This window comes from Daldinia childiae, assembly GCF_008694065.1.
Source record: "Daldinia childiae strain JS-1345 chromosome Unknown Scaffold2, whole genome shotgun sequence".
In the NCBI taxonomy this organism is placed as follows: Eukaryota; Fungi; Ascomycota; class Sordariomycetes; order Xylariales; family Hypoxylaceae; genus Daldinia; species Daldinia childiae.
In genome coordinates this window covers 3,141,648-3,168,454 of record NW_022984643.1, presented here as the reverse complement: position 1 = coordinate 3,168,454, position 26,807 = coordinate 3,141,648, and the positions used below count along the sequence as shown (strand labels likewise).

At 44.3% G+C, this 26,807-nt stretch overlaps 7 protein-coding genes across 7 annotated transcripts; 6 read left to right on the top strand and 1 right to left on the bottom strand.

Annotated features, from left to right (window-relative positions):
• Positions 1–490: 490 nt before the first annotated feature.
• Positions 491–1,325, top strand: GL218_01778 (Pea pathogenicity protein 2; the record flags this gene model as incomplete). The annotated part of the gene is made up of 2 exons (XM_033578259.1): positions 491–668; positions 736–1,325. 2 exons carry the CDS (start codon positions 491–493, stop codon positions 1,323–1,325), a joined length of 768 nt encoding a protein of 255 aa, XP_033439629.1.
• Positions 1,326–2,558: 1,233 nt separating this feature from the next.
• Positions 2,559–3,086, top strand: GL218_01777 (uncharacterized protein; the record flags this gene model as incomplete). The annotated part of the gene is made up of 1 exon (XM_033578258.1): positions 2,559–3,086. The coding sequence occupies one exon, from the start codon at positions 2,559–2,561 to the stop codon at positions 3,084–3,086; it is 528 nt and encodes a 175-aa protein (XP_033439626.1).
• A 5,057-nt stretch (positions 3,087–8,143) lies between these two features.
• Positions 8,144–10,908, top strand: GL218_01776 (putative arrestin-related trafficking adapter C2D10.04; the record flags this gene model as incomplete). The annotated part of the gene is made up of 2 exons (XM_033578257.1): positions 8,144–10,096; positions 10,168–10,908. 2 exons carry the CDS (start codon positions 8,144–8,146, stop codon positions 10,906–10,908), a joined length of 2,694 nt encoding a protein of 897 aa, XP_033439627.1.
• Positions 10,909–12,234: 1,326 nt separating this feature from the next.
• On the top strand, positions 12,235–12,621 carry GL218_01775 (uncharacterized protein; the record flags this gene model as incomplete). Its single annotated transcript, XM_033578256.1, has 1 exon — positions 12,235–12,621. One exon carries the CDS (start codon positions 12,235–12,237, stop codon positions 12,619–12,621), a length of 387 nt encoding a protein of 128 aa, XP_033439289.1.
• A 4,759-nt stretch (positions 12,622–17,380) lies between these two features.
• Positions 17,381–18,011, bottom strand: GL218_01774 (uncharacterized protein; the record flags this gene model as incomplete). Its single annotated transcript, XM_033578255.1, has 2 exons — positions 17,381–17,546; positions 17,602–18,011. The coding sequence occupies 2 exons, from the start codon at positions 18,009–18,011 to the stop codon at positions 17,381–17,383; spliced, it is 576 nt and encodes a 191-aa protein (XP_033439290.1).
• A 2,263-nt stretch (positions 18,012–20,274) lies between these two features.
• GL218_01773 (Vacuolar morphogenesis protein 7 like protein) lies at positions 20,275–21,366 on the top strand (the record flags this gene model as incomplete). Its single annotated transcript, XM_033578254.1, has 1 exon — positions 20,275–21,366. The coding sequence occupies one exon, from the start codon at positions 20,275–20,277 to the stop codon at positions 21,364–21,366; it is 1,092 nt and encodes a 363-aa protein (XP_033439287.1).
• Positions 21,367–23,236: 1,870 nt separating this feature from the next.
• GL218_01772 (uncharacterized protein) lies at positions 23,237–24,202 on the top strand (the record flags this gene model as incomplete). Its single annotated transcript, XM_033578253.1, has 2 exons — positions 23,237–23,882; positions 23,943–24,202. 2 exons carry the CDS (start codon positions 23,237–23,239, stop codon positions 24,200–24,202), a joined length of 906 nt encoding a protein of 301 aa, XP_033439288.1.
• Between the last annotated feature and the right edge of the window lie 2,605 nt (positions 24,203–26,807).

The window sequence follows — 26,807 nt, the reverse complement described above, 5'->3', positions numbered from 1 at the left end:
GAATCCAATCATTACTTCTGGATATCATTACATATATTGTTATAGGCACCGAAGTCAGGCTATCTAGTCATGGCGAGTACGCCGGCGGCTAGTTGCCGTAATACCACCAGTTGCTGGCGAGGTCGGTATTACAGGCCTGATGACCTCCCGTGCGAGCCGTAACAAGCAGAACGTCTCTTCGGGCGAGGACAGGCTTTTGCACATGACAGGATTTTGCACATGACAGGCTTTTGCATATCTCCGGGATTGGCGAAGAAGAAAATTTGCTGCGAGGCGCACGGGATGATGGACGGGCTGTATTAAAGGTGGCGATATCCCGTTTACATTAATAGGAGTGTCTAGTTAGAGGAGAAGACATCTTGCTCTCAGTCATATCACGGCAGAATCGAATCACACTTATCTTACCTATATTAGGTATCTATATATATCTATATATCCCCCTCTATATCATCCTCCTGTCTTGAGCACCGTAAAATACATTAAATTAAAAATGACTACGCCAGACGATCCTCAAGCCAAAGTCTATTCCCATATAAACGGTAGGGAAGGCGACATCCTGTCTAGATTAGCTGTGGCCGAATTGTGCAAGGGTTGGCCCGTATATCGCGACGCATCGGAGTGGAAGAACTTTCGCTCCCTTTTCTCTGATGACGCGTACGTCTGGACGAGTTAGTAACCGCCTCTTGATATTAAGACTGGGAGGATAACAATGCTAATCGGTTTGGTCTCGTCCAGCGTGGAGTAAGCGTCAGCCCATTGACAGCTTTATCCAAAAGTCAAAAGAGGGAAAGTCAAATGGCGACTTCATCATGCATCGCGAATGCGGCACTCTTGTGGATCTCAACTTGTCGACGCTCCGAGCAGTTGGCAAGATGAAGGCAACTATAACTCAACGATTTAAGATCGGAGAGAACAACAGCGCAGGACTCGAACCGGTCATATTCGACGTGGACTGCGACTGTCGGTTCCATTTCTTCTGTTTTCGTGACTTGGATACCCATGCCTGGAAGGTTAAGTACGTCAAGCTAATATATGAGAAAGACAAGCTTGTTCCTGTCGACGGCAAGGTTATTCCAAGCTTCCCTAAGGATGCGCTCGACAGGTACCCAGAAGGGTATAAGTATCTTGGTGCAGCTCAAAGCACACTCGGGCACGATATCGACCCTTCTCTTCCAACTATTCAAGGTCCGGAACCTGGGTCTTTCGATATACTACGGTTGGAGTTGTACAAGAAGATGGAGCAATGGCTCGACGGCGCGGACGACGTTGACCTTTCGACGAGTCACGGCCGCAGAGATGTTAGTGGGAAGGATACATACACATAAAGGGCTAAAATGATGATTATGATGATGAGGTTTGGAGAATATACGATTCACAACTTAAGCTGCCCAATAAGAGTGCGATTGGATATGGCACGGATACGGCTTGAATATTTCTGGAATTAGTCAAGGATCAAGATTGTTAGAAAAACGATGGCCAAGAATGTCGATGATTTTATTACAACTAGTTAATTAACCTGGTAAACTATTCTTCGTTTGCAATACGACAGGACCTCTAATTGATTTGCTTCCCTAGAGTTCTATGAAACTGTAACCTTAATAGAGAATTATTCTTAGACTGGACGAGTAAAGTATGTTATAAATTTCGATGGAACCTCTTTCGACGTGTCGCGTCGTATACGCGTCCAATACATACCCAGTCAGTGATGGCGTCGGCTGAGATGTTACTATAGAGGTTGATGTATATAGCTTACGCCAAGCTCGTCGTATACTCGTTTAAGGCTTGGTCTTAGCTATACGATGTTTTGATGCCATAACTTCGCTGTGAGGCACCAATAAGAATTTATGACACGACTATAGTAGCTCGTATGTCCTTGTCTCATGAGCCTCAGTAGAAGGACGGAACAATTTCCACGTACGAGAGTGGCAGGTTCTTATACTTAGCCGCAACGTTGCACTCTATTCAAGAAGTGTAGTTGCTTCCAGCACGGCTGGCAAATGTCTCAAGTTGCATCTAAATAAATGAAACCTCAGTCAGCAACCACATTGTCGTAAGTTAACTTGGGTTAGCTTACTGGTTCATCGTCGTATTACATTACCCTACCGAGAAGCTGAAGAATTGGGGCTATGTATGTTTTATGTAGCTCCAACACGCTTGGCATCGCTTTCATTGATCGCCTCCGCCAATTGTGCATGGCCTTGCCGATAACCGAAGGATTCTTGGGCTGCGCATGAATTGGCGAACTGCGGGTTATATAGGCTGTTTTATAAACAGCTCGCAGAGGATAACCAATCAGAGCGCCAGTACTGACTGCTATTTGTAGATCCATTGACGATTCCTTGTCAGGATGTTAACGAACGGCTGAGATCTTCAAAGCCTCTTGCCCATGCCATGGGATTTAGACGGTAGTTGATGATATATATAAGTTCTAGAAGTCTTCGCTTGAATGTTGCAATTCTTCATCAACAAAACAGACAACTCTCGTTTTATTACCCACAATCGCTTCATCAACATCTAATCAACATCAAACCTAACCAAATCAAATCAAATCAAACAAAATGCTCGGAAACAACAGCACCTCGTTCTGGTTTGGCCTTTGCCTACTGTCCACCTTGGCCAGCACCGCTGCTGCAGGAGGTGCCGTGCTGAGGCGAGATTGCTCGCCGACGCCTGTGACGGCGCCCGAACCAACCGGAACTGCCTGCGACAACCCTAACCAGACAACCGGGTACCCAGACTACAACGCTTTCTGCCAATGCCCCCCCTACACCGCCGACTCCCCGGCATTCGGAAACCCGTACCTCGGCCTAGTCAGGTGCGACACCAAGTGTACGCCCGCCGTCGCTTCCCAGACCTTGATCCGACCGGAGAACGACAGCCTGGACTCTTGCATGAAGGCCTGCACGGGATCTTTCGAGAAGGCCAAGCGCGGCGAGCTGAGCGAGAGGCAGGACAGCGACTACTGGTTCTGCCACGGTGTAAACTTCGTCCAGGGAGAACTTTGCGAGTTTATTGGATCGCTTGGCTCTACTGAGTTTGTCGAGGGCGGATCGGACTGCTTGTACATCGACAGCCTCGACTCTTAATTACATACCTATGATACAATCGCTTGTGGCCCTTGTATGTCCGACTTAACAACCGGATGCTTATACGTTGGGTAGACGGTGCTGTGTTGCTTCGTGATCCGGCAAAGGAAGCGACTACATTTTAAGATCGGATATATTGTGGTTTATGTATTTGGGCATCACACTATTTGCATATCGGTGTTGGGGGGTTGAATAGACCTGGCTACTTACCATAGCTGGGAACAGTATTAATTTACACTCCTTGTTTACAATCTGCAACTATTCTACGAGTCTTGCTTGAAGCTGTCTTTACCACGTGCTTAAATTTGTCTTCGGGTGGTGACTTTTTCTGAAGCATAGGTAGACACAAATCAACCCCTGAACTTATGTTCCCTTGAATTTATTGTATTTTTCATCACCTAATAACACCGAGAAGATACTTCTATAAAGTAGGCTACCTACCCCCCAATAATCCTAAGTCGTTTTCTTGAGAACCAAGATAGTTTGTCTTTGACTTGGGTATAATATGTAACAGGCGATAGAAGGAGGATTTTGTTAATTGTGTTATGCTTGTTATAGCTGATAAGTTAACGTAGGTATAACACTTGCATATAATCAACTAAACTACCTTACCTAGGTACCTAGGTAGGTAACTTATATTTCTAATGAACTTTTTTTTATAATTATTTTACGATAACAATATCATGCGTGTTCTATGGCGAGCATGATGTCCTGAACAGGTAACGTAGTATACTCTTATTAGTTGGTGTGTTTCTGTAAAGGTTAGGTAGGTAGTATTGGGAAGTTTGAATAACGCACCTCCCTTTGCGGTACTTGTTGGCCCCGTCGTCTACAAGATTATCAAGTTACTTCGTGCTTAATACGATAGGTATTCATATATCTTCCTTGATATTGGTAGACATATATAATTCAATCGTGACGAATGAATCGTAAGCATAACTGACGTTTACGTTAATAGCTAACTATTTTCGGACAATCAAAGACATAGAGTTACAGTCGTCACTCTGGGTATCAACTTTAAGACGCGCCTCACAATTATTCGTATACTAAATCAATAGAATACCTAGTTATGATCTGTGGGACTAACGACGTAGATGAATCTACGCGAGGAAGGATTCAACACAGCTGATTTTGAAGGACGAGATAAGGTCGGTTGGCTCTGGTCATTTGATGGAAACCCTATTTTTACTTCTAAACTAGAAGAGACGACTTGTAACAGTAAGAAATTCGGAATGAGCAGGTTTACGACCTATCTCTTTATCATAGAGGATTTACGAGCCAGTCTAGCTTCAACGATTATCTAATTGCCAGAGGTAAAACACCCACCCTATTTCCGAGATGCTGAACTTGGAACTATATTAAATACTTTCACTTTAAATAAAATAGACTGCTCTCACTTTATGCCGACATATCTTTAAAATACATCAGAGCTGTATGAGTGATAGGATAATAGTCGTGTAATATCTCGATAACTGGTCAACTTTACGCCTAGGGTATTAAGATAAAAAGATTCTTAGAGTAATGATGATCCTCATATGTATAATCATCATATATAATATGGTAAATAACGCAGCTGGGCGTCTCTTTCTGAAGAGTGAAACGCGGACATCAAAGTGTGATAAGAATGGCAACTTGCTTCCTGATCTGAGCATGGCGTCTGCTTGACATTACCTTCATGACCGGGATGAAGATGGAGAGGCCATCTTCTTCGTCTATTTTAGTTTTTCTGAGCTAGATTATACTTTAAGAGAATAAATATGGGTAGTAGAATTGGTTAGGCGGCTATTGCTTGTCTGCTCTGCTACCCCTTTCGGATGAAATGAGATGAACGCATAGGTACACGTATGTCATCATAAGGGCGAAATGGAAAATAATGACCCGGAATATCTGGATTTCGTTTGGACCTATCCGTTCTACTATTTTGTTTTGTTTGTTTTTGTTTTTACGATGCGGCGGGCACTGGCCTGTGTGATAGACTTGACCGCGTGTTCCCCAGTTGCGGTTGGCTTGGATGCAACGATCGCGAGTTATGGACCCAGCTTTAAAAGGGCTCTACGAATAGTTACTCTTGGAGACTATTCAAAACTAAGATGGTATACCGGGGTACAGTCGGAAGACTTGGTATAGCGCTAGATTAGTGTTACAAAAAGCGGCATTGAAATATTAAACAAGGCATATACAAACGCCAAGCCGAAGCGAGACATAACCAAAGAGATGTTTCCAACTATTACCTAGCAACTAGGATTATATTGATCGAAATCGTATGTTTTATATACGCTACGAATCATGAGTTGTTCATATTTAGCTTCTACCGAGTGTCTATTGGATGCCTATCTGGCTTGATCTTCATCGTTATTATCTAGTAATTGTAGAAGTGGTGGGGGCGGTACGATGTGATCGATGTGATCGATGTCTTGGCAGGCAACATTTTTGATCATGTCTTACATACCCTGTACAAACTCTCTTTATATACGGATCCGTACATAGAAGCATGTTTGCTATATCAATTGAGGCGTACGAGGTTCGGAGTCAGGTCAAATTATACTCCCTTTACTAATAAATACCGAACGAATCTTGTCATTAGGTGGCTTAGGAGGTAGCACAGATAGCTAGAAGATTTCCCGAGACTCATCTTAACGCGGGAATTCGATATTAAGGCGTTGGGCTGCATGTCAGCGTTCAGTACCACTTGCGGAATCCCGATTATCGGTGATGACGACAAGGCAGGCTGCAAAGCCTCGCGAGCTGCCGAACGTTCCGCATCTATGTTACCCAATCTAGAATGTCGCGCAGGCCGCATGAGTCAGTTCAAATTAAAGTTGAACGGGTTGAGAATCGTCGAACCGCAAAGAAAATGACAAAACGGCTCTATGCATTATAAGGCTAGACTTGGTTCTCCGGTATTTTTACTTTTTAGATCGCTGTAATCCGCCAACCCGGGAAATTCGGGGAACACACGGCATTTATTATTATTTAGATGGGATATTTTGTTTATATATAGTCTAGCGTATTCGGAAGAGACGGATAAGATAGTGTCTTTTCTTGCCTTACCTTTTTTGACCGGCTTTTGAAATCTCCAACTTCCAACATTAAAGTCATGACGGATTAGTCCGGTTCATCTTCATATACATAGTATATGCGGTGTGACTTGGCCTCTCGGACTAGAACCGGAAATGCCCATCTCGTTTCCGACTCGCCTCGTCTCATTTTGTACATGGTCAGCATGAATTGAGTTCCCTGTGAAGAATTACAAGACTTACACTAGCTACCTAGCTACCTAAGCTACCTAAGCTACCTTAACCTAGCAACCAAAAGCTGTCGGCTACGGTACTGTACACGGTACTGCATATTCTTTTTACAGGGATATTCCAAGATAGTGGCCTTCTTACTGGCTCACGACTTACTTGCTTGTGACGTGGGGATCTATATCTGAACGTTCACATGATTGATTGGTATAAAAATTTAAATATTGGCCCCTCCACGGATACCTGATTTGGGATGAATATTTTGGATGAACCTGGGTGAGACTAGGATGTAATCGGGCTGTTGCATTTATTTTATTTTATTTTATTTGAAAGAGCATGGAATTATCATAAATACCTCCCTCTGTCATGAGAGCGTGGTCATTTATAATTCACAACTCGTCGTTTATGACTTATAAATGTACACATGATGAAAATATGATAGAGCTAAAATACTACTGCTCTTTGAAAAATAATCTTCCAAAATTAAATGTACTGATGAATTTTCTATTTTAATTATATGTATACCTAACCTAGGTACCTAATCTATCAAGCAATTGGAATTTGGAATCTGCATACCATGTAGTAGATCATAGATACGTACCTAGACAAATGCCGACTGCGCCGCAGTCACTACATGTATGTTGGCAGGACTAGTCTTCAACGATTTACAGGCTTAACCCTACTAGGTATTAGTGTAAACAACATCAACAGGGGCTTACCCTTGAAAATAATACATCATAGGAAACTCATCGTAGTTAGCGCCCATCTTTGGCGTCTTATTAGTGAAATACCGTCATCTGCTACTAAACCTGGTCCAACCAACCTTTCCTCAACATCGCATCAAACTGTCAAAAGGGTATATTCTAACAGCCATCCCATCCCCATCCCCATCCCGCCCACTTCTCACCGACAGGAAAAGAAAATCTAGCGAATAATGTCGACATCCTACCCCCAATAATCCCCCAATAATTGCTCAACACCCAGCCGACCACATCATACTACCCATACTTACCCATACTACATACCCATACTTACCTCCTTGACCGCATCGAATCCGCCCTAATTCACCCGCATTTGTATTTTGTATTGTACATACAATCTCACTCTCGCTGCAAACGTTTCTTTCTCGTCGTTGCGTTCCAGTCAGATACTACTTTCTTATTACTTACCTCTTACACGCTCTTACACGCATTAGGCGGGGACACACAACGTGCGTATGGTTCGCAGTAACATCCTGGACTTTCCAACCCCAGGTGTTTCCTTCTAAGCGGCTATTTACTTTTTTTTGTCTCTGCTCTCTATTCAGCGACCTGACCAGCCATCTAGCCCTGCCTATTACATACTTACTTGCCTATCACTTATTGCCTATCACTTACAATTGGGTCCCCCCCAGTGTCAATCATGACCTGGTTATGATTCACCTTGTCGTAGGTTCTACCCTCCTTCCTCTTCAACACCATCGTACTGCTCTTTTCAGCCTGCTCCATTTCACTTTTATTTTATTTTATTTTGTTTCTTTTTTTTAGCCTTGTGGCCTACTTTTCCTGGCCACGCTTAACCCTACGATGCCTATGAACATCTAATTCTACCCATCACACGCGCTCCTGCTTAGCACAAGTTGTCGCCGCATGATTCGGAGCTATCCCGTTCGTCCGCGTCGTGTAATCCCCGCTGGCTTGGTATGCGCCTTGCTAAGCATATCTTGAGCACGGATCCGATTCAACAAGTAGACGACGGGAGAACCGTTCGCTCCCCCTTGTGCATTTCTGGCGGCCAAATATTTTTTAGTTCTTTATTCCTAACAGCATCATCATGGCAGACGTAAGTGGCACAGATCGCCCGGAACAATACGCATACCCCGTAGCTGGGAACGTTTACTATAGGCCGAGGTCATCAGAACGGAGACACCGCCCAACTCCGAGCCTACCCACCCCGCATATCCGACCACGCCAGCGTCGACCTCAGTCTATCCATATCGTATCCTATCCCGCCGGTTATACACCTCCCGACTTAAGACCGCCTCCTTTCGTCAAATCCAAGTCGTCTAAATTTAGGAAGGATAGGAGTAATAGAGCTGAGGCAAATAAGGAAGACGCATCCGGATATAAAAGCTCACCACGGCGGGTAATTGAGAGGGTACTAGGACCTTTAAAGCTCCACTTCTCGCAGTACGTGGCTGTGGACAATCCTACGCCTCCTAGCGTCTCCGGTAATTCGAGACCAGCCCCGAGACCGTGCACACCTAATAACCTGCCTGTTCGACCGCAATCCATGTTTGTGTTTCCTTCTTCCACCACAGCACCTTCGATGTTAGGAACCTCTGCCATGACGGCCCCCGTTCAGTCGCCAATGCTGGCGACACGCTCTCATGCTTCGCATCGAAATAGTATAATATCGGTGCGCTCAGCTAAGAGCATAATGAGCTCTGTAACCGAAGTCCCAAAACCTGTGGCGAGCGGAAGCGGAGTTTCGTGTTCTATAATCTTGGCGGAGCCGAACGTCTTTCTTACCGGGTTCGAGCACGACGGTCAGCCTCGGAATGACGCAGCTAACTCCACGGCGCTACTAAGGGGTAAACTACAGCTAAACGTAACCAAGAATGTGAAGATAAAGTCCGTGACCCTCAAGCTTCACGGCAGAGCTAGGACAGAATGGCCGGAGGGTATCCCGCCCATGAAAGTTGATCAGTTTGAGGAAGAATCGCTCAGGACTCAGGTGTTGGCATTCTTCCACGCCGCGCACGAGACGGGGGAGACCGAGTTTGGGAACCAGTGTACATATTCGATCCGGGGGAACGCCGAGTACGCTGCCGGTCGCCGGGGCGCATCTCCCTCCCAGTCGACAATTTCTTTAGCCTTGAAGAATAGGCCTACTGGTCACCTAACAGCTCGTGATTACAAGCGATTATCGCTTCAGTCTGTGCAGTCTCGTAGCTTCGGTAAGGGTGACACGCCCAACCCAAATATCGTGCAGCAGAAGACATACAAAGTATTTTATCCCGGCACTTACGAGTACTCTTTCGAATTGCCCATCGACCACCATCAGCTCGAGACTACGAAGCTCCAATTTGGATCGGTTAAATGGGAATTAGAGGCCATCGTAGAGCGAGCTGGCGCCTTCAAACCCAATCTCCACGGCGCCAAGGAAGTTTGCATCGTGCGCGTCCCGGACCAGCTATCCCTCGAAATGACGGAGCCCATCTCTATCAGCAGGCAGTGGGAAGATCAGCTGCACTACGACATAATGATATCGGGAAAATCTTTTCCTATTGGCACCAAAATCCCCATCGCCTTCAAACTGACGCCGTTAGCCAAGGTGCAGGTTCACAAGCTAAAAGTGTTTGTGACCGAATCTGTCGAGTATTGGACAAATGATCGACGGGTTACTCGGAAGGACCCGGGACGGAAGATATTGTTGCTGGAGAAGTCGGCGGGGAAGCCTCTAGACAAGCAGTTCGAGGCATCGGATGTGAGGGTTCTGAGCGGCGGCGAGCTGACCCCGAATCAGAGACAAGAGGCGCGTATCGCGGCGCAACGGCGGCGGAGTATAGAGGCCTCGAGAGCGCATACGGCACCCCAGCCGCTGCCTGATCCAACGGACAACTTACTAGGCGATCTAGATTTGGGACTGGAGGCTTATTGGGGATCGACGGAGATCGAGATGAACGTCCAGATTCCAACCTGTGCGCAGATGGCCAAAGACAAGAGCTTACGGTTGCATCCTGACTGCAGTTGGAAGAATGTAAACGTATACCATTGGATTAAGGTATGATTATCTCTTAAGATTTCCCCTGCGAAATCTTGTACGATGGCGAGTATATAATTAACTCTTTGCAGATTGTCATGCGCATCTCTCGCCTCGATCCCGAAGATCCCGCAGGCAAGCGACGTCGACATTTCGAGATTAGCATCGACTCGCCTTTTACCGTCCTTAACTGCCGTGCCACACAAGCCAACACCGCCCTGCCCGAGTATTCAGGCGCCGACCAGCCTATGTATCGCCAGCAGGCGAGTTGCGGCTGTCCCGACGCCGAGATACTCGCCACGAGTCCTAGCCCCGCGTCCAGCACAGGTACGATACCCTCCGTTGAAGCCGGTGTTAGTATTGCCGGCGCCGACTCTCCCGGAATTGTACCGCCCCCGGCCGCCCACGTACAGCAGCATCCGGCAGCCGGCTCGCAGCCTGTGCAGAGACAGTCTTACATGCCTTGGGCACCGCGGCCTATGCATCTCCTAAGATGCCCGAGTTTTAACCCTCCGGCCTTCGACGACGACGAGCCGCCGCCACCCATGCCTACGCCGCCGCCTCAATACGATGTCGTCGTCGGAACGCCCAGCGTAGACGGTCTTGCCGATTATTTCACGAGGTTGGCTAGTTACGACGATGGCGATTCGGATAGTGCGGACGAAGCAGTTGAAACGCCTAGCAGACTCACGGAGCGGAGCGGACGGGTAAACGTACCTCATCCGAGGACGCCGGGCGGGAGGATGGTCCCGAGCAGGAGCTTGGAAATTCAACGGCCAGCGATACCTATGACGTTGAATATGGCCGGGGGTTTATTAGAGCGCAGAGGTTAATAGGGGCCCCCTCAAATTGTCCTTGTTGGGATGACACGCAAGGTCGTACACCGCTCAGTATTTATAAACGAGCTTACGATTTTCGAATTTGACCTACGATTACTATCATCGGCATTGGAGTATTGGATTGATACCCTAACAAGGAAAGTTGGGAAAAGTTTATTTGGATTCTCGCTAGAGGCTTCCCGGGATATTCATTTTCAACGGGGAGGACATAAGTTTGTTAATAGAATGCATTCCCAGCGGAAGAATGAGGTTGTACGACGCACATAATTGGCGGCACGAAATGGCGTTCGGGTTGCATTGTCGGCAGAGGCATCACTGTTCCTAGACTCCTACTTATCTTATGACTTGGGCTCTGCAGATTAGGTACATAATGGTGTATATCGGTATGAGGTAGTAGTAGTATTAAAAAAGACAGCTGCCTATGATAATTTTGGGTCCGATTCAAAGTTTGCTCCATTATGCTACTACTATAGGATATTCTTAACCTTGCCGGCGTTGCCTATCACCGCGAGGTAATGCTTTACACGGGTACTCATTGGCCACTCCGGCTTACCTCGTCTATTCTAAACCGCTCCGCGATGACCAATGCCGTCCGCCATATCTATCAACCTAGCCATGCTATCGTCAGCAGTTGGAGCCTCGAAACTACTACTTAGCTAGGCACAATATCGCCTTGCCATCGTTCAAAAATTGGATCTGTGAGGTCACCAGAAACAGACAGAACCAACGATATACGGAACTAAAGTTTCTTCTGGTACAAGGGATCAGATCTTGAACTTTGCTATGTTACGAAGCTGGACGGTGGGATGTCACACGCTTGCGTGGTGTTCTCAGCTGCCGAGTTAGGGGTACGCCCTCCTTTTCATGGGAAGTCAAATTTCATAAACTAACCAGGCTTTCGCCTAGTTAGCGATGGTTCGTGGTTTATTTCGTAGGTAATTAATATCGCTTGTCAATGCACTTTAGATACATATAGCAAATGAAGTGTTATTCTTAGGACTTGAACAAGGCGCCCAACGAAGGCGACACGCACCGCAACTCTGTAAAAAGACAGACTCCTAAGAGAACCATCCGTCCTCGTAGCGTTTAAAGCTGCTACGACTTGAGCTTTGCTACACCCCTTAAATATTGCCTAGTCCCGCCAACTAAAGGGATCACAGCCTGCATTTTAAACTTTTCAAAAATTATACTGCGAATCATTTTCTAGTAATTTGCCCTGCTATATTCTATAAGCAGTTTACAACCCACCGCTACGAAATGGAAGTAAAATTTCAATTCGCTGAAGCACATCTCTGGGAAATCTTGTCTGCGATTATCGAAATGGGCGAAGAGTTGCCCGAAGCATTTATTGTCAAGTGGAAAAACCTGAACTCTTTTGTGGCTCGGATCACCAGTACAGACTTCGCCCCATGGCTCGTTTTCCCTATCTGGCGACTTACCATGGTACTCGAAGAGCCCCCCGTGGCAGGCAGTGCAATGGAATGGCGGGCATGGGTAGAGACTGATTGGATTATACGTTGTGTAGCTGTGCTGTTCAAAGAGATGAATTCCATAGAGCAATTAGATGGCAGCACAGCTTGTGCATTTATGACAGGCCCACCATGTGATACCGAAGAGCCGCTGGGTATGAAACGCTGGAACTTTCTGTTGACACTGGCGACTTGGCAATTAATGGCGAGGCTCGCAATGGGATATCAAATGCTTTGAAAAATATGGACTCTGTCGAGAAATGAAACAAGGGATTTTTCTAAAGCAGCACAATGCGCCGGAGTACTATATTCTTAGGTTAACGACAAGAGTTCATGTATAGAAACAGCTAATATTACATAGCCAACAGCTAGGTCTGGCGAAGGTATTCGTGTCCCGTTTTTTATTGTCTCGGAATGTGGTTGACACTTAGTTGGACATTTCGCTGGCATAATGGCTGCTAGTAATGAGTGATCAATTGCTCTAGATACCTACCTAGGCATCTATAGCTATAAATGTTCTAATTGGTTAACTCATCTTTCAGCAGTAGGCTGAATATAGTTCTCACCCTGCGTCAACATATGTGTTGTCAGCACCGAAGGTCACAAGCACAAAATTAATTATTAGATACGAAAATGGGCAGCACGGCTTTAGGGAAACATTTCTTTCATTGTCGCATATTTCGTAGTATGATTAGTTGCCTTCTCAGGCCACATCAGCATGGATGCCCAAACCTCTCATGATATGTGGCGAAGCTTTCAGCTTCTAGTCACTTTAGAAGCAGGCTAGGTCAGGTCATTCGTGTCAAGCTAAGTTCTTGCGGTAAAAGCGCTACGTTCCTTAGTAAACTAGCTGGCAATTCTGTCGACTCTAAAAGCCATCCAACACTGGTCAACTTACTTTATTCCAAGTGGCAGTATTGAGGCTATACCTTTAGGCAGTAAATATGGCGTTTTTTCTTATGCAGCACTTCAACAAATGGCATTGTAAGTATCTACCATGTATAGCTGCAGGCTCTCGTAGCTGGCTTATAGTTCCCCGTGGAAAAACGAAGCTGTTTCCTCTCTTTTGATAACACGTATCAGAAGGTTGGCACCGGCTCTAACATTATCTACAAGTGATCTATTAACAAATAAGCATAGCACTTTTGAGGGTGCGTAATGGTTATCAATAACCATGGTGTGGCTATGTAATGTGATGTAAGGGTCGCACAATTATGCTGCATTGTGATTGTCATAAACGAGCAGTTATGTTAAATGAATAAGCTATAATGGGGATATAAACGCATTTAGGTTCTACTTGAAAAATCTAACTTCATGTCCTCTTTACACTTCACAACAAGCAAGAAAGAGAACGAGAGTTTATCAAAGAATGGGGATCATTACCTCTTTGCCGATTAGATATTTGAGGCGCAAACACCTCATTTCACTGCCCCCCCCCCTCCTCCCCCCCGGGGCTATACCATCTCCTTCGACTACATCATCTTCTTCGGCTATACTATCTTCTCCTACTTCACCATTTCCTCTGGATATACCATATCCTCCAGCCATGACGTCTTCTCTAACTACACTATCTTCTCCGACTATACCATCTTCTCCAGTTACACCATTTCCTCCAGCTATATCAACACCTCTGACTGAACCACAAAGGGACATCACATTCTTACCGTTTCCATCGATAACGACCCCAGTCACAGAGCTCAATGAATTCCATTCAAAACTGTCTGAGGATTACTCGATTCTTTTCACCACTCAAACCATACTAAGCGAGCTTTGTGAAAAAGAACCTATTCGGTTTAGCTTTATTAATGAAGCTTTGCACGAATATATCTTTGGGCAGAGTAAGATAATCGACAAGTACAACCGGGCGTGCAAATTATTTGAAAATATATGCTCCAAACAACCTGAAGGTGTCAGTGAGGAATTCATCAAACTTCACCATAAAGTCCAGTTTATAAATGAGTGTCAAAAGTGGGAAAAAGAAGATGGAACAAGCGAAAATAATAGTGATAGTCTTGCCACAAATCGTGGGCTTGACGATATATTAAACTCCTTGATTTACGAAATCATGAATGTGTTTAACATCGATTTTGCTCCGGGAGAAGGCTTCACAAAGTTTATACCCGGTTTAAGCAAGACGCTCTATGTTCTTTCAAGCTTATGCGAGAAGATTATGTCAGCTGAGGTACAACAGCCAACAGAGAACGAAAATTCGAAACATGGAATTCTGAAAGAACCGCCATCCCGGCACTTAAACATGGAGCCACTTGATTGTACAACTGGTCAAATCCGAATTTTGAGGGTTCTGTGTGGTACGGGTGACGATATTCGATGTAGTCTTGAAGAGCGAAATTTATATCGAGACGGTATCGAGGTAGCCTTGTCATATGTTTGGGGGAAAGGTCTGACAAAAAAACGCATTTCAGTCAATGACGTCCCTTTTGACGTAACAGAGAATCTTTACGAAATACTTCATAACTTACGCAATACCAACTCCTGTCAAGATCTTTGTATATGGGTAGATGCGATTTGCATCGATCAAGCAAATGACACAGAGAAGATGCATCAGGTCCGCTTAATGAGGGACATTTATACTGAAGCAAGAAAAACGATTGTTTGGTTAGGTGATACATCAGACCAGATCTCAGAGTCAGATACCGAACGAAAACCAGACGAGGTTGATCCTTTAGTCATAGCGAAATTTGAAGAAGAGGGAATACGCCAATACGACCTTTGTACTATTCTTTCAACCTTGAAAGAATGTCCATTGCAGGGGGAATGTATTGAAAAGAAGTTGGCGCTCTATATTATGCTGTATCGCTGCATCCAAGATATATTCTCACAGGAGTGGTGGGAGAGAATTTGGACAATTCAAGAAGCAGCACTTCCTAGATCTTCACCAATATTCTATTTCAAAGGAACCCAGTTCTCGTTTGCCGATTTGACAGCCGCAATGAACATGGTCTTTGAGCTTAGCGAGACGTTGGGTAAAACCATTGAGGAATTGAAAGATACCACTGGATACAGTAAGTGCGAAAATACCAAATTCCTTTATTAAGGCTTATAACTACCTCATAGGTAATTTGATTTAAATTTTAGCATGCTAACCTTTGAATTCATTAACTTAGAGCCCGGCGTTTCGTTATCGAGTCTAATATCCCAAGCCCGGAGGATGCGGCCATTATCGGTTCCAATACTAATTTATCTTCGACAAGGTTTCTCGAGAAAAAAAGACGAGAACTTTAATACGTTTGTTAATCTCTTAGAATGTACAGGCACTTATAAAGCAACTAACCCACGAGATAAGATATTTGCGTTGGAGTCTCTCCTACCAAGACATCTTGGGCGACTTATCCACGTTAACTATACCGAGCCATGGGAGGACACTTATAAACGAGCAACAGCCAGGTATTATAATACCACTCCCGGTGCAAGCATTTCAAGCTATATAAAATTCTGGGGTGAAAGACAATCAAAGACCAACGAGGGCACAGAGACGCCCTCTTGGGTCTTAGACTTCACTCATTCCGATTCATCTCGTTTTGAAAGTGACGCAAAAATAGTCGCACATAAAGTGACATTGGATGGATTCATTGCTACAAGCGCTCGTTCAAATGCTAAAATGAAAAGGTTTATTGGTCGTGGTTTTTTAGCTACACCAAAGACGCTTTTCTGCCGAGGGATATCTATAGACAAAATTTGGAAGGTGGAATTGGTAACCAACAACGACTACGATGATATCACAATGGCGGCGATGTTTAATGCGAGCGACGCGTTGAAAGACCAAAAAGATAAGCGCTTTTTGCACCAAATCGCCGAAGAAGATTGGAACACCAAGTTTATGTCTAATTGTCGATTTTTTACGATGCTTGAAAATTTCGAGTTGCCAATAGGAGATTTTAAAGATCTGTTGAAAAAAAGACAAACGGAACTTGCCACAAGAAAACATAGTTACTTCGTCACAGAAAAAGGAATTCTCGGAATGGCAACAGCAGATATAAATGTGGGGGATGAGTTATGTGTGATAAAAGGCATGCCTATATACCCCATTTTACGAGAAGTGAAAGACGAATTGGTCCAAACGAAGATGGTAAAAAAGCATCGGATTGTGGCACGGGCAGCTGTAAATGATACATTTGAAGATTTGGATATGATTGTTGACTCTTCGGAGGAAACGGATCTTCAAATTATATAAGTTGGAACCTTATTACCCTGACTTTACGAAGGGTCTATTATGTCCAACTCCCCCCCTCCCCCCCTTCGAAGTTGTCACGAGGTGGAACCAAACAGCATAGAACTCCAACTGTATCTAAGAGGTTTTAAGTCTATACATAGGTGGTAAACATGTTCTTTGTTTTAGATAGTTATTTCATGTAGAATCCTGACAGAAGTAGCCTTATGAAACTTGCTATATCTGAATTTATATGGGTTATTATCACAGGCTCCCTCTTTCAAAATAGGAAGTTCGTCTATACGCGACCTTTTCAGGTTTTTATTATTAGATGTATCCTCAAGTTAAATGTAGATAGATCTTACTAAGTTTTCACTTCTATCTTTTTACTTCCGAGCCCTTCTTTTGGTGTCGGGTCCTCCTTTTGGGTGATGAGCCGTGGGTGAGGGTTCCGAGCCCCTTTCCCGGGTGACGGGTCCTTGGTGCTGAGCCTTCCTTGGGTATTGAGGGTGCCGAGTCATCCTAAAAGTCGGGCATATTCCGATGCCTAGGACTAGTTCCGACTTTTTATAGATTAGTGTACGGTTATATACATATTTCAGCTCAGCAATCATGATACAGCTTAGAAGTATAAAAATAAGTAGCAATGATCAAGCGATTGACTTGTATTATAATTAAATTCTATATCAATGGCTCGATGCCCAAGTGTGTCTATGATCAGTCAATTTATCATAATGTCGTGATGGTAATATCCCTTTCCCTAAACCCGCTTTCTATTCCTCATAATCCGTAGCTAAAATATCCCAAAAATATACTTTTAGAGAATGCCTTATGCGACAGCAGTCATTTCGTAAGGCTTAAGTGGTAGCGTTACCGGCTCGCACTGGACTGTACGAGCCGTGTAAATGTTACCGATGGTCCAGTTAGGGTTGGTCCATGTCTCATCGGTGCAGGAGAGATCCAGATCGACGGTACCATAAGCATTGATGGTAGTACTATAGAACTTGTTAGTTGATGATGATTTAAATTCTTTTGATTATAGTAACTTACGGGTATTGCGGATCGGCGTCGCTGCAGGTCCAGGTCTGGTTGACGTCCAACTTGCCACTAGGGCGGCTGAAGTCGAAGGTAGTCTTCGTGGTGTAGCCCTCCGGAACAGTGCAGGTGTATATCATTGTGCCGTAGAAGAAGTCGGAGAGCTGGTTGCTAGAGGCGCTGCAAAGGGCCTTGTACTCGAGAGCCGGGTTTGTTAGGTTGAAGTTGACATAACCCCATGAGTTTTGATGGGCGGGGGTGGTGAAGATGTAAGATGCATGGTAGTCGAAGTTTTCAATCGTCCATTCAAAGTTGTTGAAAGAGGCATCTTGGCAACCGGGATTGCTGTCGCGGTTGTAAAGTTCCAATGGCGCCGCAGCAGCCAAAGGTAGGAGAGTGGTGATGGTTGAGATGAAGCCGCGCATTTTGATGTGATGTGTATTTTATAGTATCAATTATGATATACAATAAAAAGTAGATTAGTAATTGATGAATTATATATTATTGTTGATTGTATGTTGTAATACTCTATTGATTGATGATGGTGTATATTAAAATTCTCGTCAGGATGGTGGAAGGCATTTACACTTATATAATATTGATAGTCTTCACTTATGGGCAGCTCCTCTCGTGAAGAATGAGATCTGGTGATGGACTCTAAGAACCGATGCAAAGAAGCTAGTGACGTCGACAGGCGATCTTGGACTGCATCGAACCGCCAAGATCTCGTATTGGTGAGAGGGGCTGTGATGTTAGCTAGCAAGTCATGGTGCTAACGGAGGCCGAAAAGGGAAAAAAGACGGCCTAAATCCCGATGTTACTGTCCCGTTAGTAGGCCTTAAAGAGCACAATGCAAAGAAGTGCCTAAGTCTTCTTAGCCATACTACCTCTAACCAGCCAGCCAGCCAGCCACAACGATTGTAACTCCGGAAGTGGATAGAGCTGACCGGTAGATGCGGCACATCCTATTTTTCATTCGTGTTGCGCAACATTTATTTTTATCCTCGCCTATGCATGTTATCGTACCGGTACGGTGGAAGGGTCCGGCCGTCAAGAATTTTAAACACTTCAGCGCTCTTAATGTCCTTAACCCAATCCTTAAGTTCTCTCTTAGGTGAGATGTACAACTGAGCTGACACATTTAGAAGTCTCTGATTGGACAGCTCTCTACCAATTATTGAGGCTGCGCAAACGGAGAGAATACGACAGTAACGTTACTGATCAGCTGCAGGTACTATCCCTTAGGAATTCCCGTTCAATGACTTTTTGCCTTCGCTTATAGACAGCGGCCCGTTTGATGATGCGAAGACTTAGCAACGTAGCGAATTATCAAAGAACATTTGATCGAATCCACGTGGAATCTATCAGAGTCTGTCCGAATCATGTCTCGGTCTATCCGTCAATATTGAAATACGCATATTCTTTGTTGAACTGACGCTTACACCGCATACGATGGCTAGACGATGCTAAAATATACTATTTGTTTTTGTGTCCACTTCAGCTTTAAGACTATAATGAATTTTGGCTGTTATCGTATAAGCATGATATCATATCTCGTCGAAAATACTATCGCCTGAAAGCTCGGTATCATCGGCGGTGAGCGAAAATCAACGCAACACAGCATTAGGTTAGGTAAATACGGAATTTATTCAGAATTCATTCATTAGAACTCTTTTCTTCTTCTTCTTCTTTCGGCTGGGCTAGTAAACAACTCAGTTTAGAAATAGTTAACTATGAAATCCCAGGTAAGTATTGATAACTTACTTGGATACCCGTTACGTCATTGCTTTTGGGTTGAAATAATAAAGTACCTAAGGTAGCCAAGAGTTTTTAACACTTCTCTTTATTTCTATCCGAGGTCGAGAAGACCCCACAACTCCCTCTTACATACCTGTTACTACAGCTATATGCTCGACCGAACTATTTCTAATTCTCTAATATTTGATAGTTATCTGGTCCCTAAAGGCTAACCCGTTGAAAAGCAACATTATATCCTTTTACTACGAGTCTTCAATTAGCTTATATCATCTTTTTGAAATATGCGCTACCGTATACGACAGAATTAAGATGAGGTCACCATGCACAACAGCTGTTCAAAAGCTTAATTCTAATTGTATATTGACTTGTCAATATAAAAATTAGAAATCGACCAAGCAACTTTGGTGGACTATATTTGAGAGCAACGATTGAACAACCTTAACTTTAGTGATGCACTAATAAAACGAAGCTTTTTCGCCATTGATAATATAGGTAGTTTTTACTTAACAAGACGGTATAGTTAATACTATTTAAACTGAATATTCTAAAGCATAGATTGCAGCTTCTACTGAGGATCAAGTGAATGCATTATTTTGGTTATTACTGAAATATAAAAAGCTAAACAGGCTCTGATGCATTTATCAGGTATATATCCTTATATGCACATTTATGTAATTACCCCACCGCCTGACCTTGTCACCGTCATTCCCGGGGTTTCGGTTTCGGTCTGCTGCGCGTGTCTCGTGCCTCGTGCTGAATGCTTGTCGCCTATTTTCCATTCTGTTTCTATCACCAACAATACCAGTTATTTACTATTTCAGCAAACTTCATATCTCCAGAACGGAGATTGATACAGAACCTCTTCGTAGTTTACCACTAGCAGTATTATTTCTCGTCAATCGGTATAATAACGAGTTTACATCTAAGGGTATGGCACCACCCGCCGAGATCACTATCCCGACAACGTCGCTTCAAACCCCGGCCGATAATTCGAAGCCCTACACGCTCTACAATATCACATTGCGCCTCCCTTTACGAACGTTTGTTGTACAGAAGCGTTATTCCGACTTCACCACATTACATCAAACCCTTACCACCTTAGTTGGCGCACCACCGCCCGCCCCTTTACCAGGGAAATCGTGGTTTAAATCTACAGTCACCTCTCCCGAACTCACCGAAGACCGCCGTCGTGGCCTCGAAGCTTACCTCCGCGCTATTGCTGAGTCCCCCGACCGAAGATGGCGTGACACTCCAGCGTGGCGCACATTCCTAAACCTCCCGAGTATGAGCAGCACCGGTAATAGCGCAGCCAGCGTGAGAGCTGGTTATGGCATTCCCAGCCGAGATGCTGCGAACGCTGCCGCCGCACAGGACCCGGGGACCTGGCTCGATCTACATGGAGAAATGAAGAGAGATTTTCAAGAGGCGCGGCGGTGTCTAGCAAGAAGGGACAGTGCTATGGATAATTCCGCTGCGCTCGAAGCCGGATCAGCTGCCAAGAAAGCGCTGGTCAAGGCCGGCAGCCTACTTGCCGTTCTCGGAGATGGTCTTAGGGTGATGCAGGACGCGAAAAGGTTGGGCGATGGCGAGATTAGACGGCGGAAAGATTTGCTCGCTGCTGCACGGGTCGAAAGGGAGGACCTGGAGAAGCTGAGCACGGCGGTATCCGCGGCCGCGAAGGCATCTCAAAGGGCTATGCCCTCCGCAGCTGACAAAGCCGCGTTGGTCGGAAATGGGCCCAAAGGACGTGGCAGGGTTCTCGGCGCCCCGCTGCCCGAGAGCGAGCGTACCCGGGAATTAGATAATGGTGGAGTCGTACAATTGCAAAGGCAAATGATGAAGGAGCAAGACGAAGACGTAGAAGCATTAGGTAAGATCATCCGGAAGCAGCGCGAGATGGCGGTAGCGATCAATCGTGAAGTCGAGGAGCAGACCGAGATGCTAGATCACGTCAATAACCAAACGGATGTCCTGAGTGGCAAGGTCAACGTCGCTAAGAACCGTACTAAGAAAATTTCATGACTCGACCTGGTCATTGGATCGACGGTTAAAGGGCTCCTCCTCTGGGTCGAGTTTGTTTTAAGGGTCATCTGGCTCGTCAGAAGTATATTCGAGTGGACGACTTGGTTAATTGAAAGCTTACTCTTATTAGTATTAACGGATTGATGACTGTTCCTATGCATTTAAAGTCGCCATAGATCGTTTAGCATCAGCGTGTTAGTCCGTTTAGGCGACCTTTTCAGCAACCTGTACGATATGATGGACATTGTTTTATCGGATAAGGACAAACTGTACTTTTATAGACATAGCAACTTCGACACCGAGATACCAGTAGACTGAAGAGATTTTGTATATTCTTAAACTAAATCAGTTAACTACCTGAAGTCTTAGCCCTAGTATTGAGGGTATAACATATTTACGAGGCAGACATACGACAAGCACACCCAGAAAAGCATAAATGGGATAAGAGTGATCAGAAAGCTATGATACGTAGATAATTCTATTGGCACTAATCAATGTGCTTTGTGTCTTAACAAGCAGCCAATTAGTCTTTATCTAAGGTTGAAGGAACAATGCTTTAAAAGTTGAGCTGAATAGCGACAGGTGCTTTGTTAATATTTTATTTGCCATTGCCCAGAGCCATTTAACTCAATGTATAGTCTAGATATACCCTGCTATAAATTTTCGAGAAGCCGCTGCAGCAACCTCACAGTACCTTCTCTAAGTTTAAATTGCCATCCCTTAGGTACATTATAATTATTCTCGTAAATATGCGGGACTAGTACGCCTAGTTGATTACCTACTAGGTAGGTGATTTCTAGTTTTCCGGTCTTCTTCCATTTTAGTGGTTTTTTTAGGGGAAAAGGGGAGAAAAGGGGTAAAGGAGGAGGGGGGAGGGAAAACGGTAGAATATGGCTCAAATTTTCTCCTAAGGAGATGGTATAAAGGCATTGTAATTCGTTCAAATCAATTAATAATCCAGTCTTTGTATCTTAGGATAGGGGTTGACACATGGCATAAGGAGACCGTACTGCCTTAAATAAAAGACGTACTTGATCAGGACCTACCAAAAGTAAATTGTTAGGAAACGAGGGCTTTTAGGGTTCAGGTAGCAGACGAAGGTGCTAAACAAGCTTATTATATGAGAAGTGATTTTAAAGAGGTTGAACTTTCCTTAGCCTTGACGAAACTTAGTATATATACCTATATAGTCATAGTCACTCGGTCCATTGCGTATTTAGTTCAGTAAACTCTTCAACTGCGCTAAACAGATAGAAATTAAGGCTTAACAGTCGCAGCTCTCGTTACGCCAAAACTTTGCTCAAGTTGTCAGCTGGCAAACAATTCGTGAATCACTGACATATGGTACCTAAGGTAACCTAAAGCAAGAGTCACTGCCTTAGGAAAGATAAAGTAGAGGTACGTATATGTAAATGATAGTACAACTCTAAATAAACTTTCTATTCGAGTCAGTGCGTAGGATATTAGGAGTCACAATGGTTTCAAAGTTTTTTATGTGGTTGTGCACCTCAGGTACTTGGAAATAAACCTGAAAATATAAATACTAACCTTCTCCCCCCAGGTCACTTCTTACTCACCACCATCAACTTCTTCCTATTCAATTCAAAATCACTCGTCTAAGATATTTCATCGGTTTCTACCTACTAAATCATCATCTTTCTACACACATCTACCTTGGGCAACCTCAATAGTTACCTCTTCCTGGTTCATCCATTTCTACTACTACAACTTCTCAATTACAATCAAATCCAACCCATCTCCTCTACACAATTTTCGCCTCAACAACTACATCTATCCCTACCCCTAAGTTATTTACGTACCCAACAAGAAGTCTCCAAGCTTTCATTCAAACATTTTCGCCCAAGGCATAATGGATTCTACACGAGCTACCAAACTTAGAAAGGTGGCAAAGGCTATCGCTGCTGACCGAAGAAAGTATAAGGAGAAACATCGTTCGATACAACGATGGGTTTACGACAAGTACAAACCCAGCACCGCTGGTAGCGATGAAGAAGCTCAACTCGACGCTTCCGACGGAGAAATATCCGCTCATAACGCGGTTATAAACACACGACCAGCAAGGCGTTCAATCTGGCATCTCCCAGCCTCATCAAACGGGCGACCGGGGCCAAGAGGCTTGACTCTAGGCACGATGCTTCAGGTTGCGGAACAGTGCTACCAGATTTCTCCTAACAATTTCGACACTATGAGCTTAAGTGACCATATACACCATATCCAGGAAGCCTTACAATCGGACAACTCGCCGACGCCAGTCTCTAAAGCGCCGGTGACTCAGCCTTTAGTAGTCCAGGCCCAGCATCAGCAATATCTGGCCCAGAAAGATTTCATAGCTTGTGCGGCCAAGATCGCTATCCATAGCAACTTACCGGAAATCTTCAGGAAAAACTTGAAGACGTGCAAGAACTGTTACGATAAATTCCGGCCCGGTATAGCGTCCTGCCCTTGTGCCAAGAAAAAGCAAACCTGCCTCCACGGTCCATGCCGCTACCATCCAGGTAAGACTTTCTATCATTGGAAAACACACGTGGCAACTTGCTAATCAAATGAATACATAGGCCAAATTAAATCCTGGGGAGTAGATACCGGTAATATGAACTTCCTGGCAGAGAAAAAGGTCACTATCCAGGAATTCGACATATGGATTCACCGGTGCTTCTGGGACTGCTGTGGCGCCAAGCTGATGCCCGTCGACCCCAATACGGCACGGCGTAGTCAGAAGAGGAAAAAGGCTTCTCTGCAGCCTTGGGAGGTTGTGGGTGATAAGGACGGAAGCGTGGGATGTATGACCCGGGACCACCACGTTGCGATTCAATAGCGTGTTGTTGTTACTTACGATTCTACTTGGAGTCGTTGGATATTGTCATTCGTCCTATTGACCACGGATGAAAAAGGCATGGCTCTAGAAGAGCGTGCATATATACCTATACATGATTACGGGATGGACTATGATACCCTGTAGCGTTTAGTAATTGTTATATGAGTTTAAATTCAGCAGTTAAGCGATTTCTTAATTTAGTCTCAGACAATATGCCGCTGTAAACATCAATATAAGTGGCCCAGCCTACACTACACACATAACTTCCCGTCTACGTTCAACGATGTTCTATATGTCCCCTAAGCTGGTATTCTAGTTACTCCTTTGATATCATAGTGACGATCATACTACCATTATGAGGAAACCCATCATAAATACCCCCTATGATGCTATAAGTCTGAGTGGATAGGGTGAAACAGGGAGATAAGTCATTGCTTAATAGATGCCACAGTCATAAAATACATATGATAGCCAGTTGGCTCTGATGACTGTAATAATGAATATATATACGCCAATCTCGACACTTCATTTATATTTCTAAGAAAGATGAAGGATGAGGAGGGTTTAACACAACCCGATTTTTTTTTATTCTTTTCTACAAAACTTTTCTACTCTCTATCTAGACGGCATCATTTAGAAACACGTTTACGCTATGAAATAAGTATCGTACAATAGTACTACAGCTCGAATGTCTGTGTACTACTACCCAGCCTCTCATCCTATAGTAAGCCTATAGTATTACTTCTTGTCAGGAACTTCATCCTTAACATTGGAGTCTTGCCCCTTCTTTTCAGGTTCCGTCTCCTATTTCTTAGAGGCCTCTCCGTCCTTCTTAGACCATATCACGTTGCATATGCATAGCCATAAGGGACGACCGCATATATGGCATTCTATTTCCTTCCCACTATCTGCCGATTGGGCGGGTGTCTGGTTGACACTCTCGACTTTAGTGGGGGGTGAGGTGGACTTGTTGTTGTCAGGAACTTCATCCTTAACATCGGAGTCTTCCCCCTTCTTTCCAGATTCCTTCTCCGGTTTCTTGGAGGCATCTCTGTCCTTCTCAGACCTTATCACGTAGCATATGCATAGCCATAAGGGACGAAGGCACATAGGGCATTCATTTTCCGACCCACTATGTACCGATTGGGCGGGTGTCTGGTTGACACTCTCAACTTTAGTAGGGGGTGGGGTGGACTTGTTGTTGTCAGACATTGTGAAATCGGTGAGCGTGAGTACGTTGATTAATTGAAGTGATGATTATGATGAGAGTCAGAATGAGGATGATAAGAATGAGGATGATAAGAATGAGAATGATGATGATAAAAACGTAAAGTACTCCGTGGCTATACTCATATTATATAGGCATGGCCTACAATCTTAGAACATAGCATGTTAAACTACAAAAGTAACAAATTCACTAGCAACAAAGTGGGTTTTCCGTAGTGTTAACCCACAATGCCTATATTCCAAGTTTGTATAATATCTACAATGTGGTTGTCTCCAGAAGAAAGAAAGTATGGTCAAACAAGCCCTGTTCCCATGCAACAATGTCGGAAGACTAGCAACAACGTCTTAGTATTTTTATACGTTCTTTCGACTCTATGAAAATTATTGACTTGTAACTGTTTAACTAGTCGAAGTTAAGATGTAAGGGTTGCTTTCTGTTGTTATAGCAAAGAAGAAATTTAAGTAAATATGATTCCTTCGACTATCTATCACACGTAAGACTTGGTCTGAAAAGCAATTAGAAGCTCTTGATTTCCTTTTTATGGCAATATTAAAAACACCGCCCTGTATACATGAATACATTTTGACTTAGTATCTTATAGCCGTAGCCCACCCTCCAGAGTCTAGTATAGACAATCCTGTCAAGTTGATTCAGGGGAAGTGTGGGTCATTCTCAAGACCGTGCACCAGATTGGCTTCGTCTCAAACGACGTTCTTATTCGTGACTCTATTAAGAGTCTGCTGTTTGTTCTCGTGATAACCTAGTAGATGTGCGGAATAAACCTTCCGTAGTCACGTAGAGATACCAAGCATGAGCTCCTCGACGCTGATACTATGAATGCCAAGATAATATTATCGAATGCATTATATTATTGATCTTCAACGTGCTTGTATATGAGGTAGCTAATACTCTAAATTGTAGATCATCACGGCAAGTTCATACGCGGCAATTCCATTGATAGTCAAAGTATTTATTGAGAGACTACGGCTCCGATTACACGACAACGTTTCCGAAGGCCCTCTTACCGGTTAGTATATTAGTATCCACACGAAATGAGATAGGACGGGTCTGAAGTACACCGGTGTGCGGGTTTCAGCCACTCGGGGACAGCCCTACGTAGATGGAAACCACCCTATAGGTTGCCGAGCATTAAGGTATTCACCGCGCTTAGGTTTTGAGCAACTGTTTCTGCGCTGTGTGTCATGATGAAGATCACCCTCATATGTAGACCTGATGACCGGCGAGTTTTCTCAAGGTATCAGATTTGTCTTACTCGGTAATCCTGTACTCGCCACGTTCTTCGACTAAGACATAATCGGAGTTACAGCACGCCGGCAGGCGTCGTCATGTCGGTAATAATATTCTAAGCCCACCTAA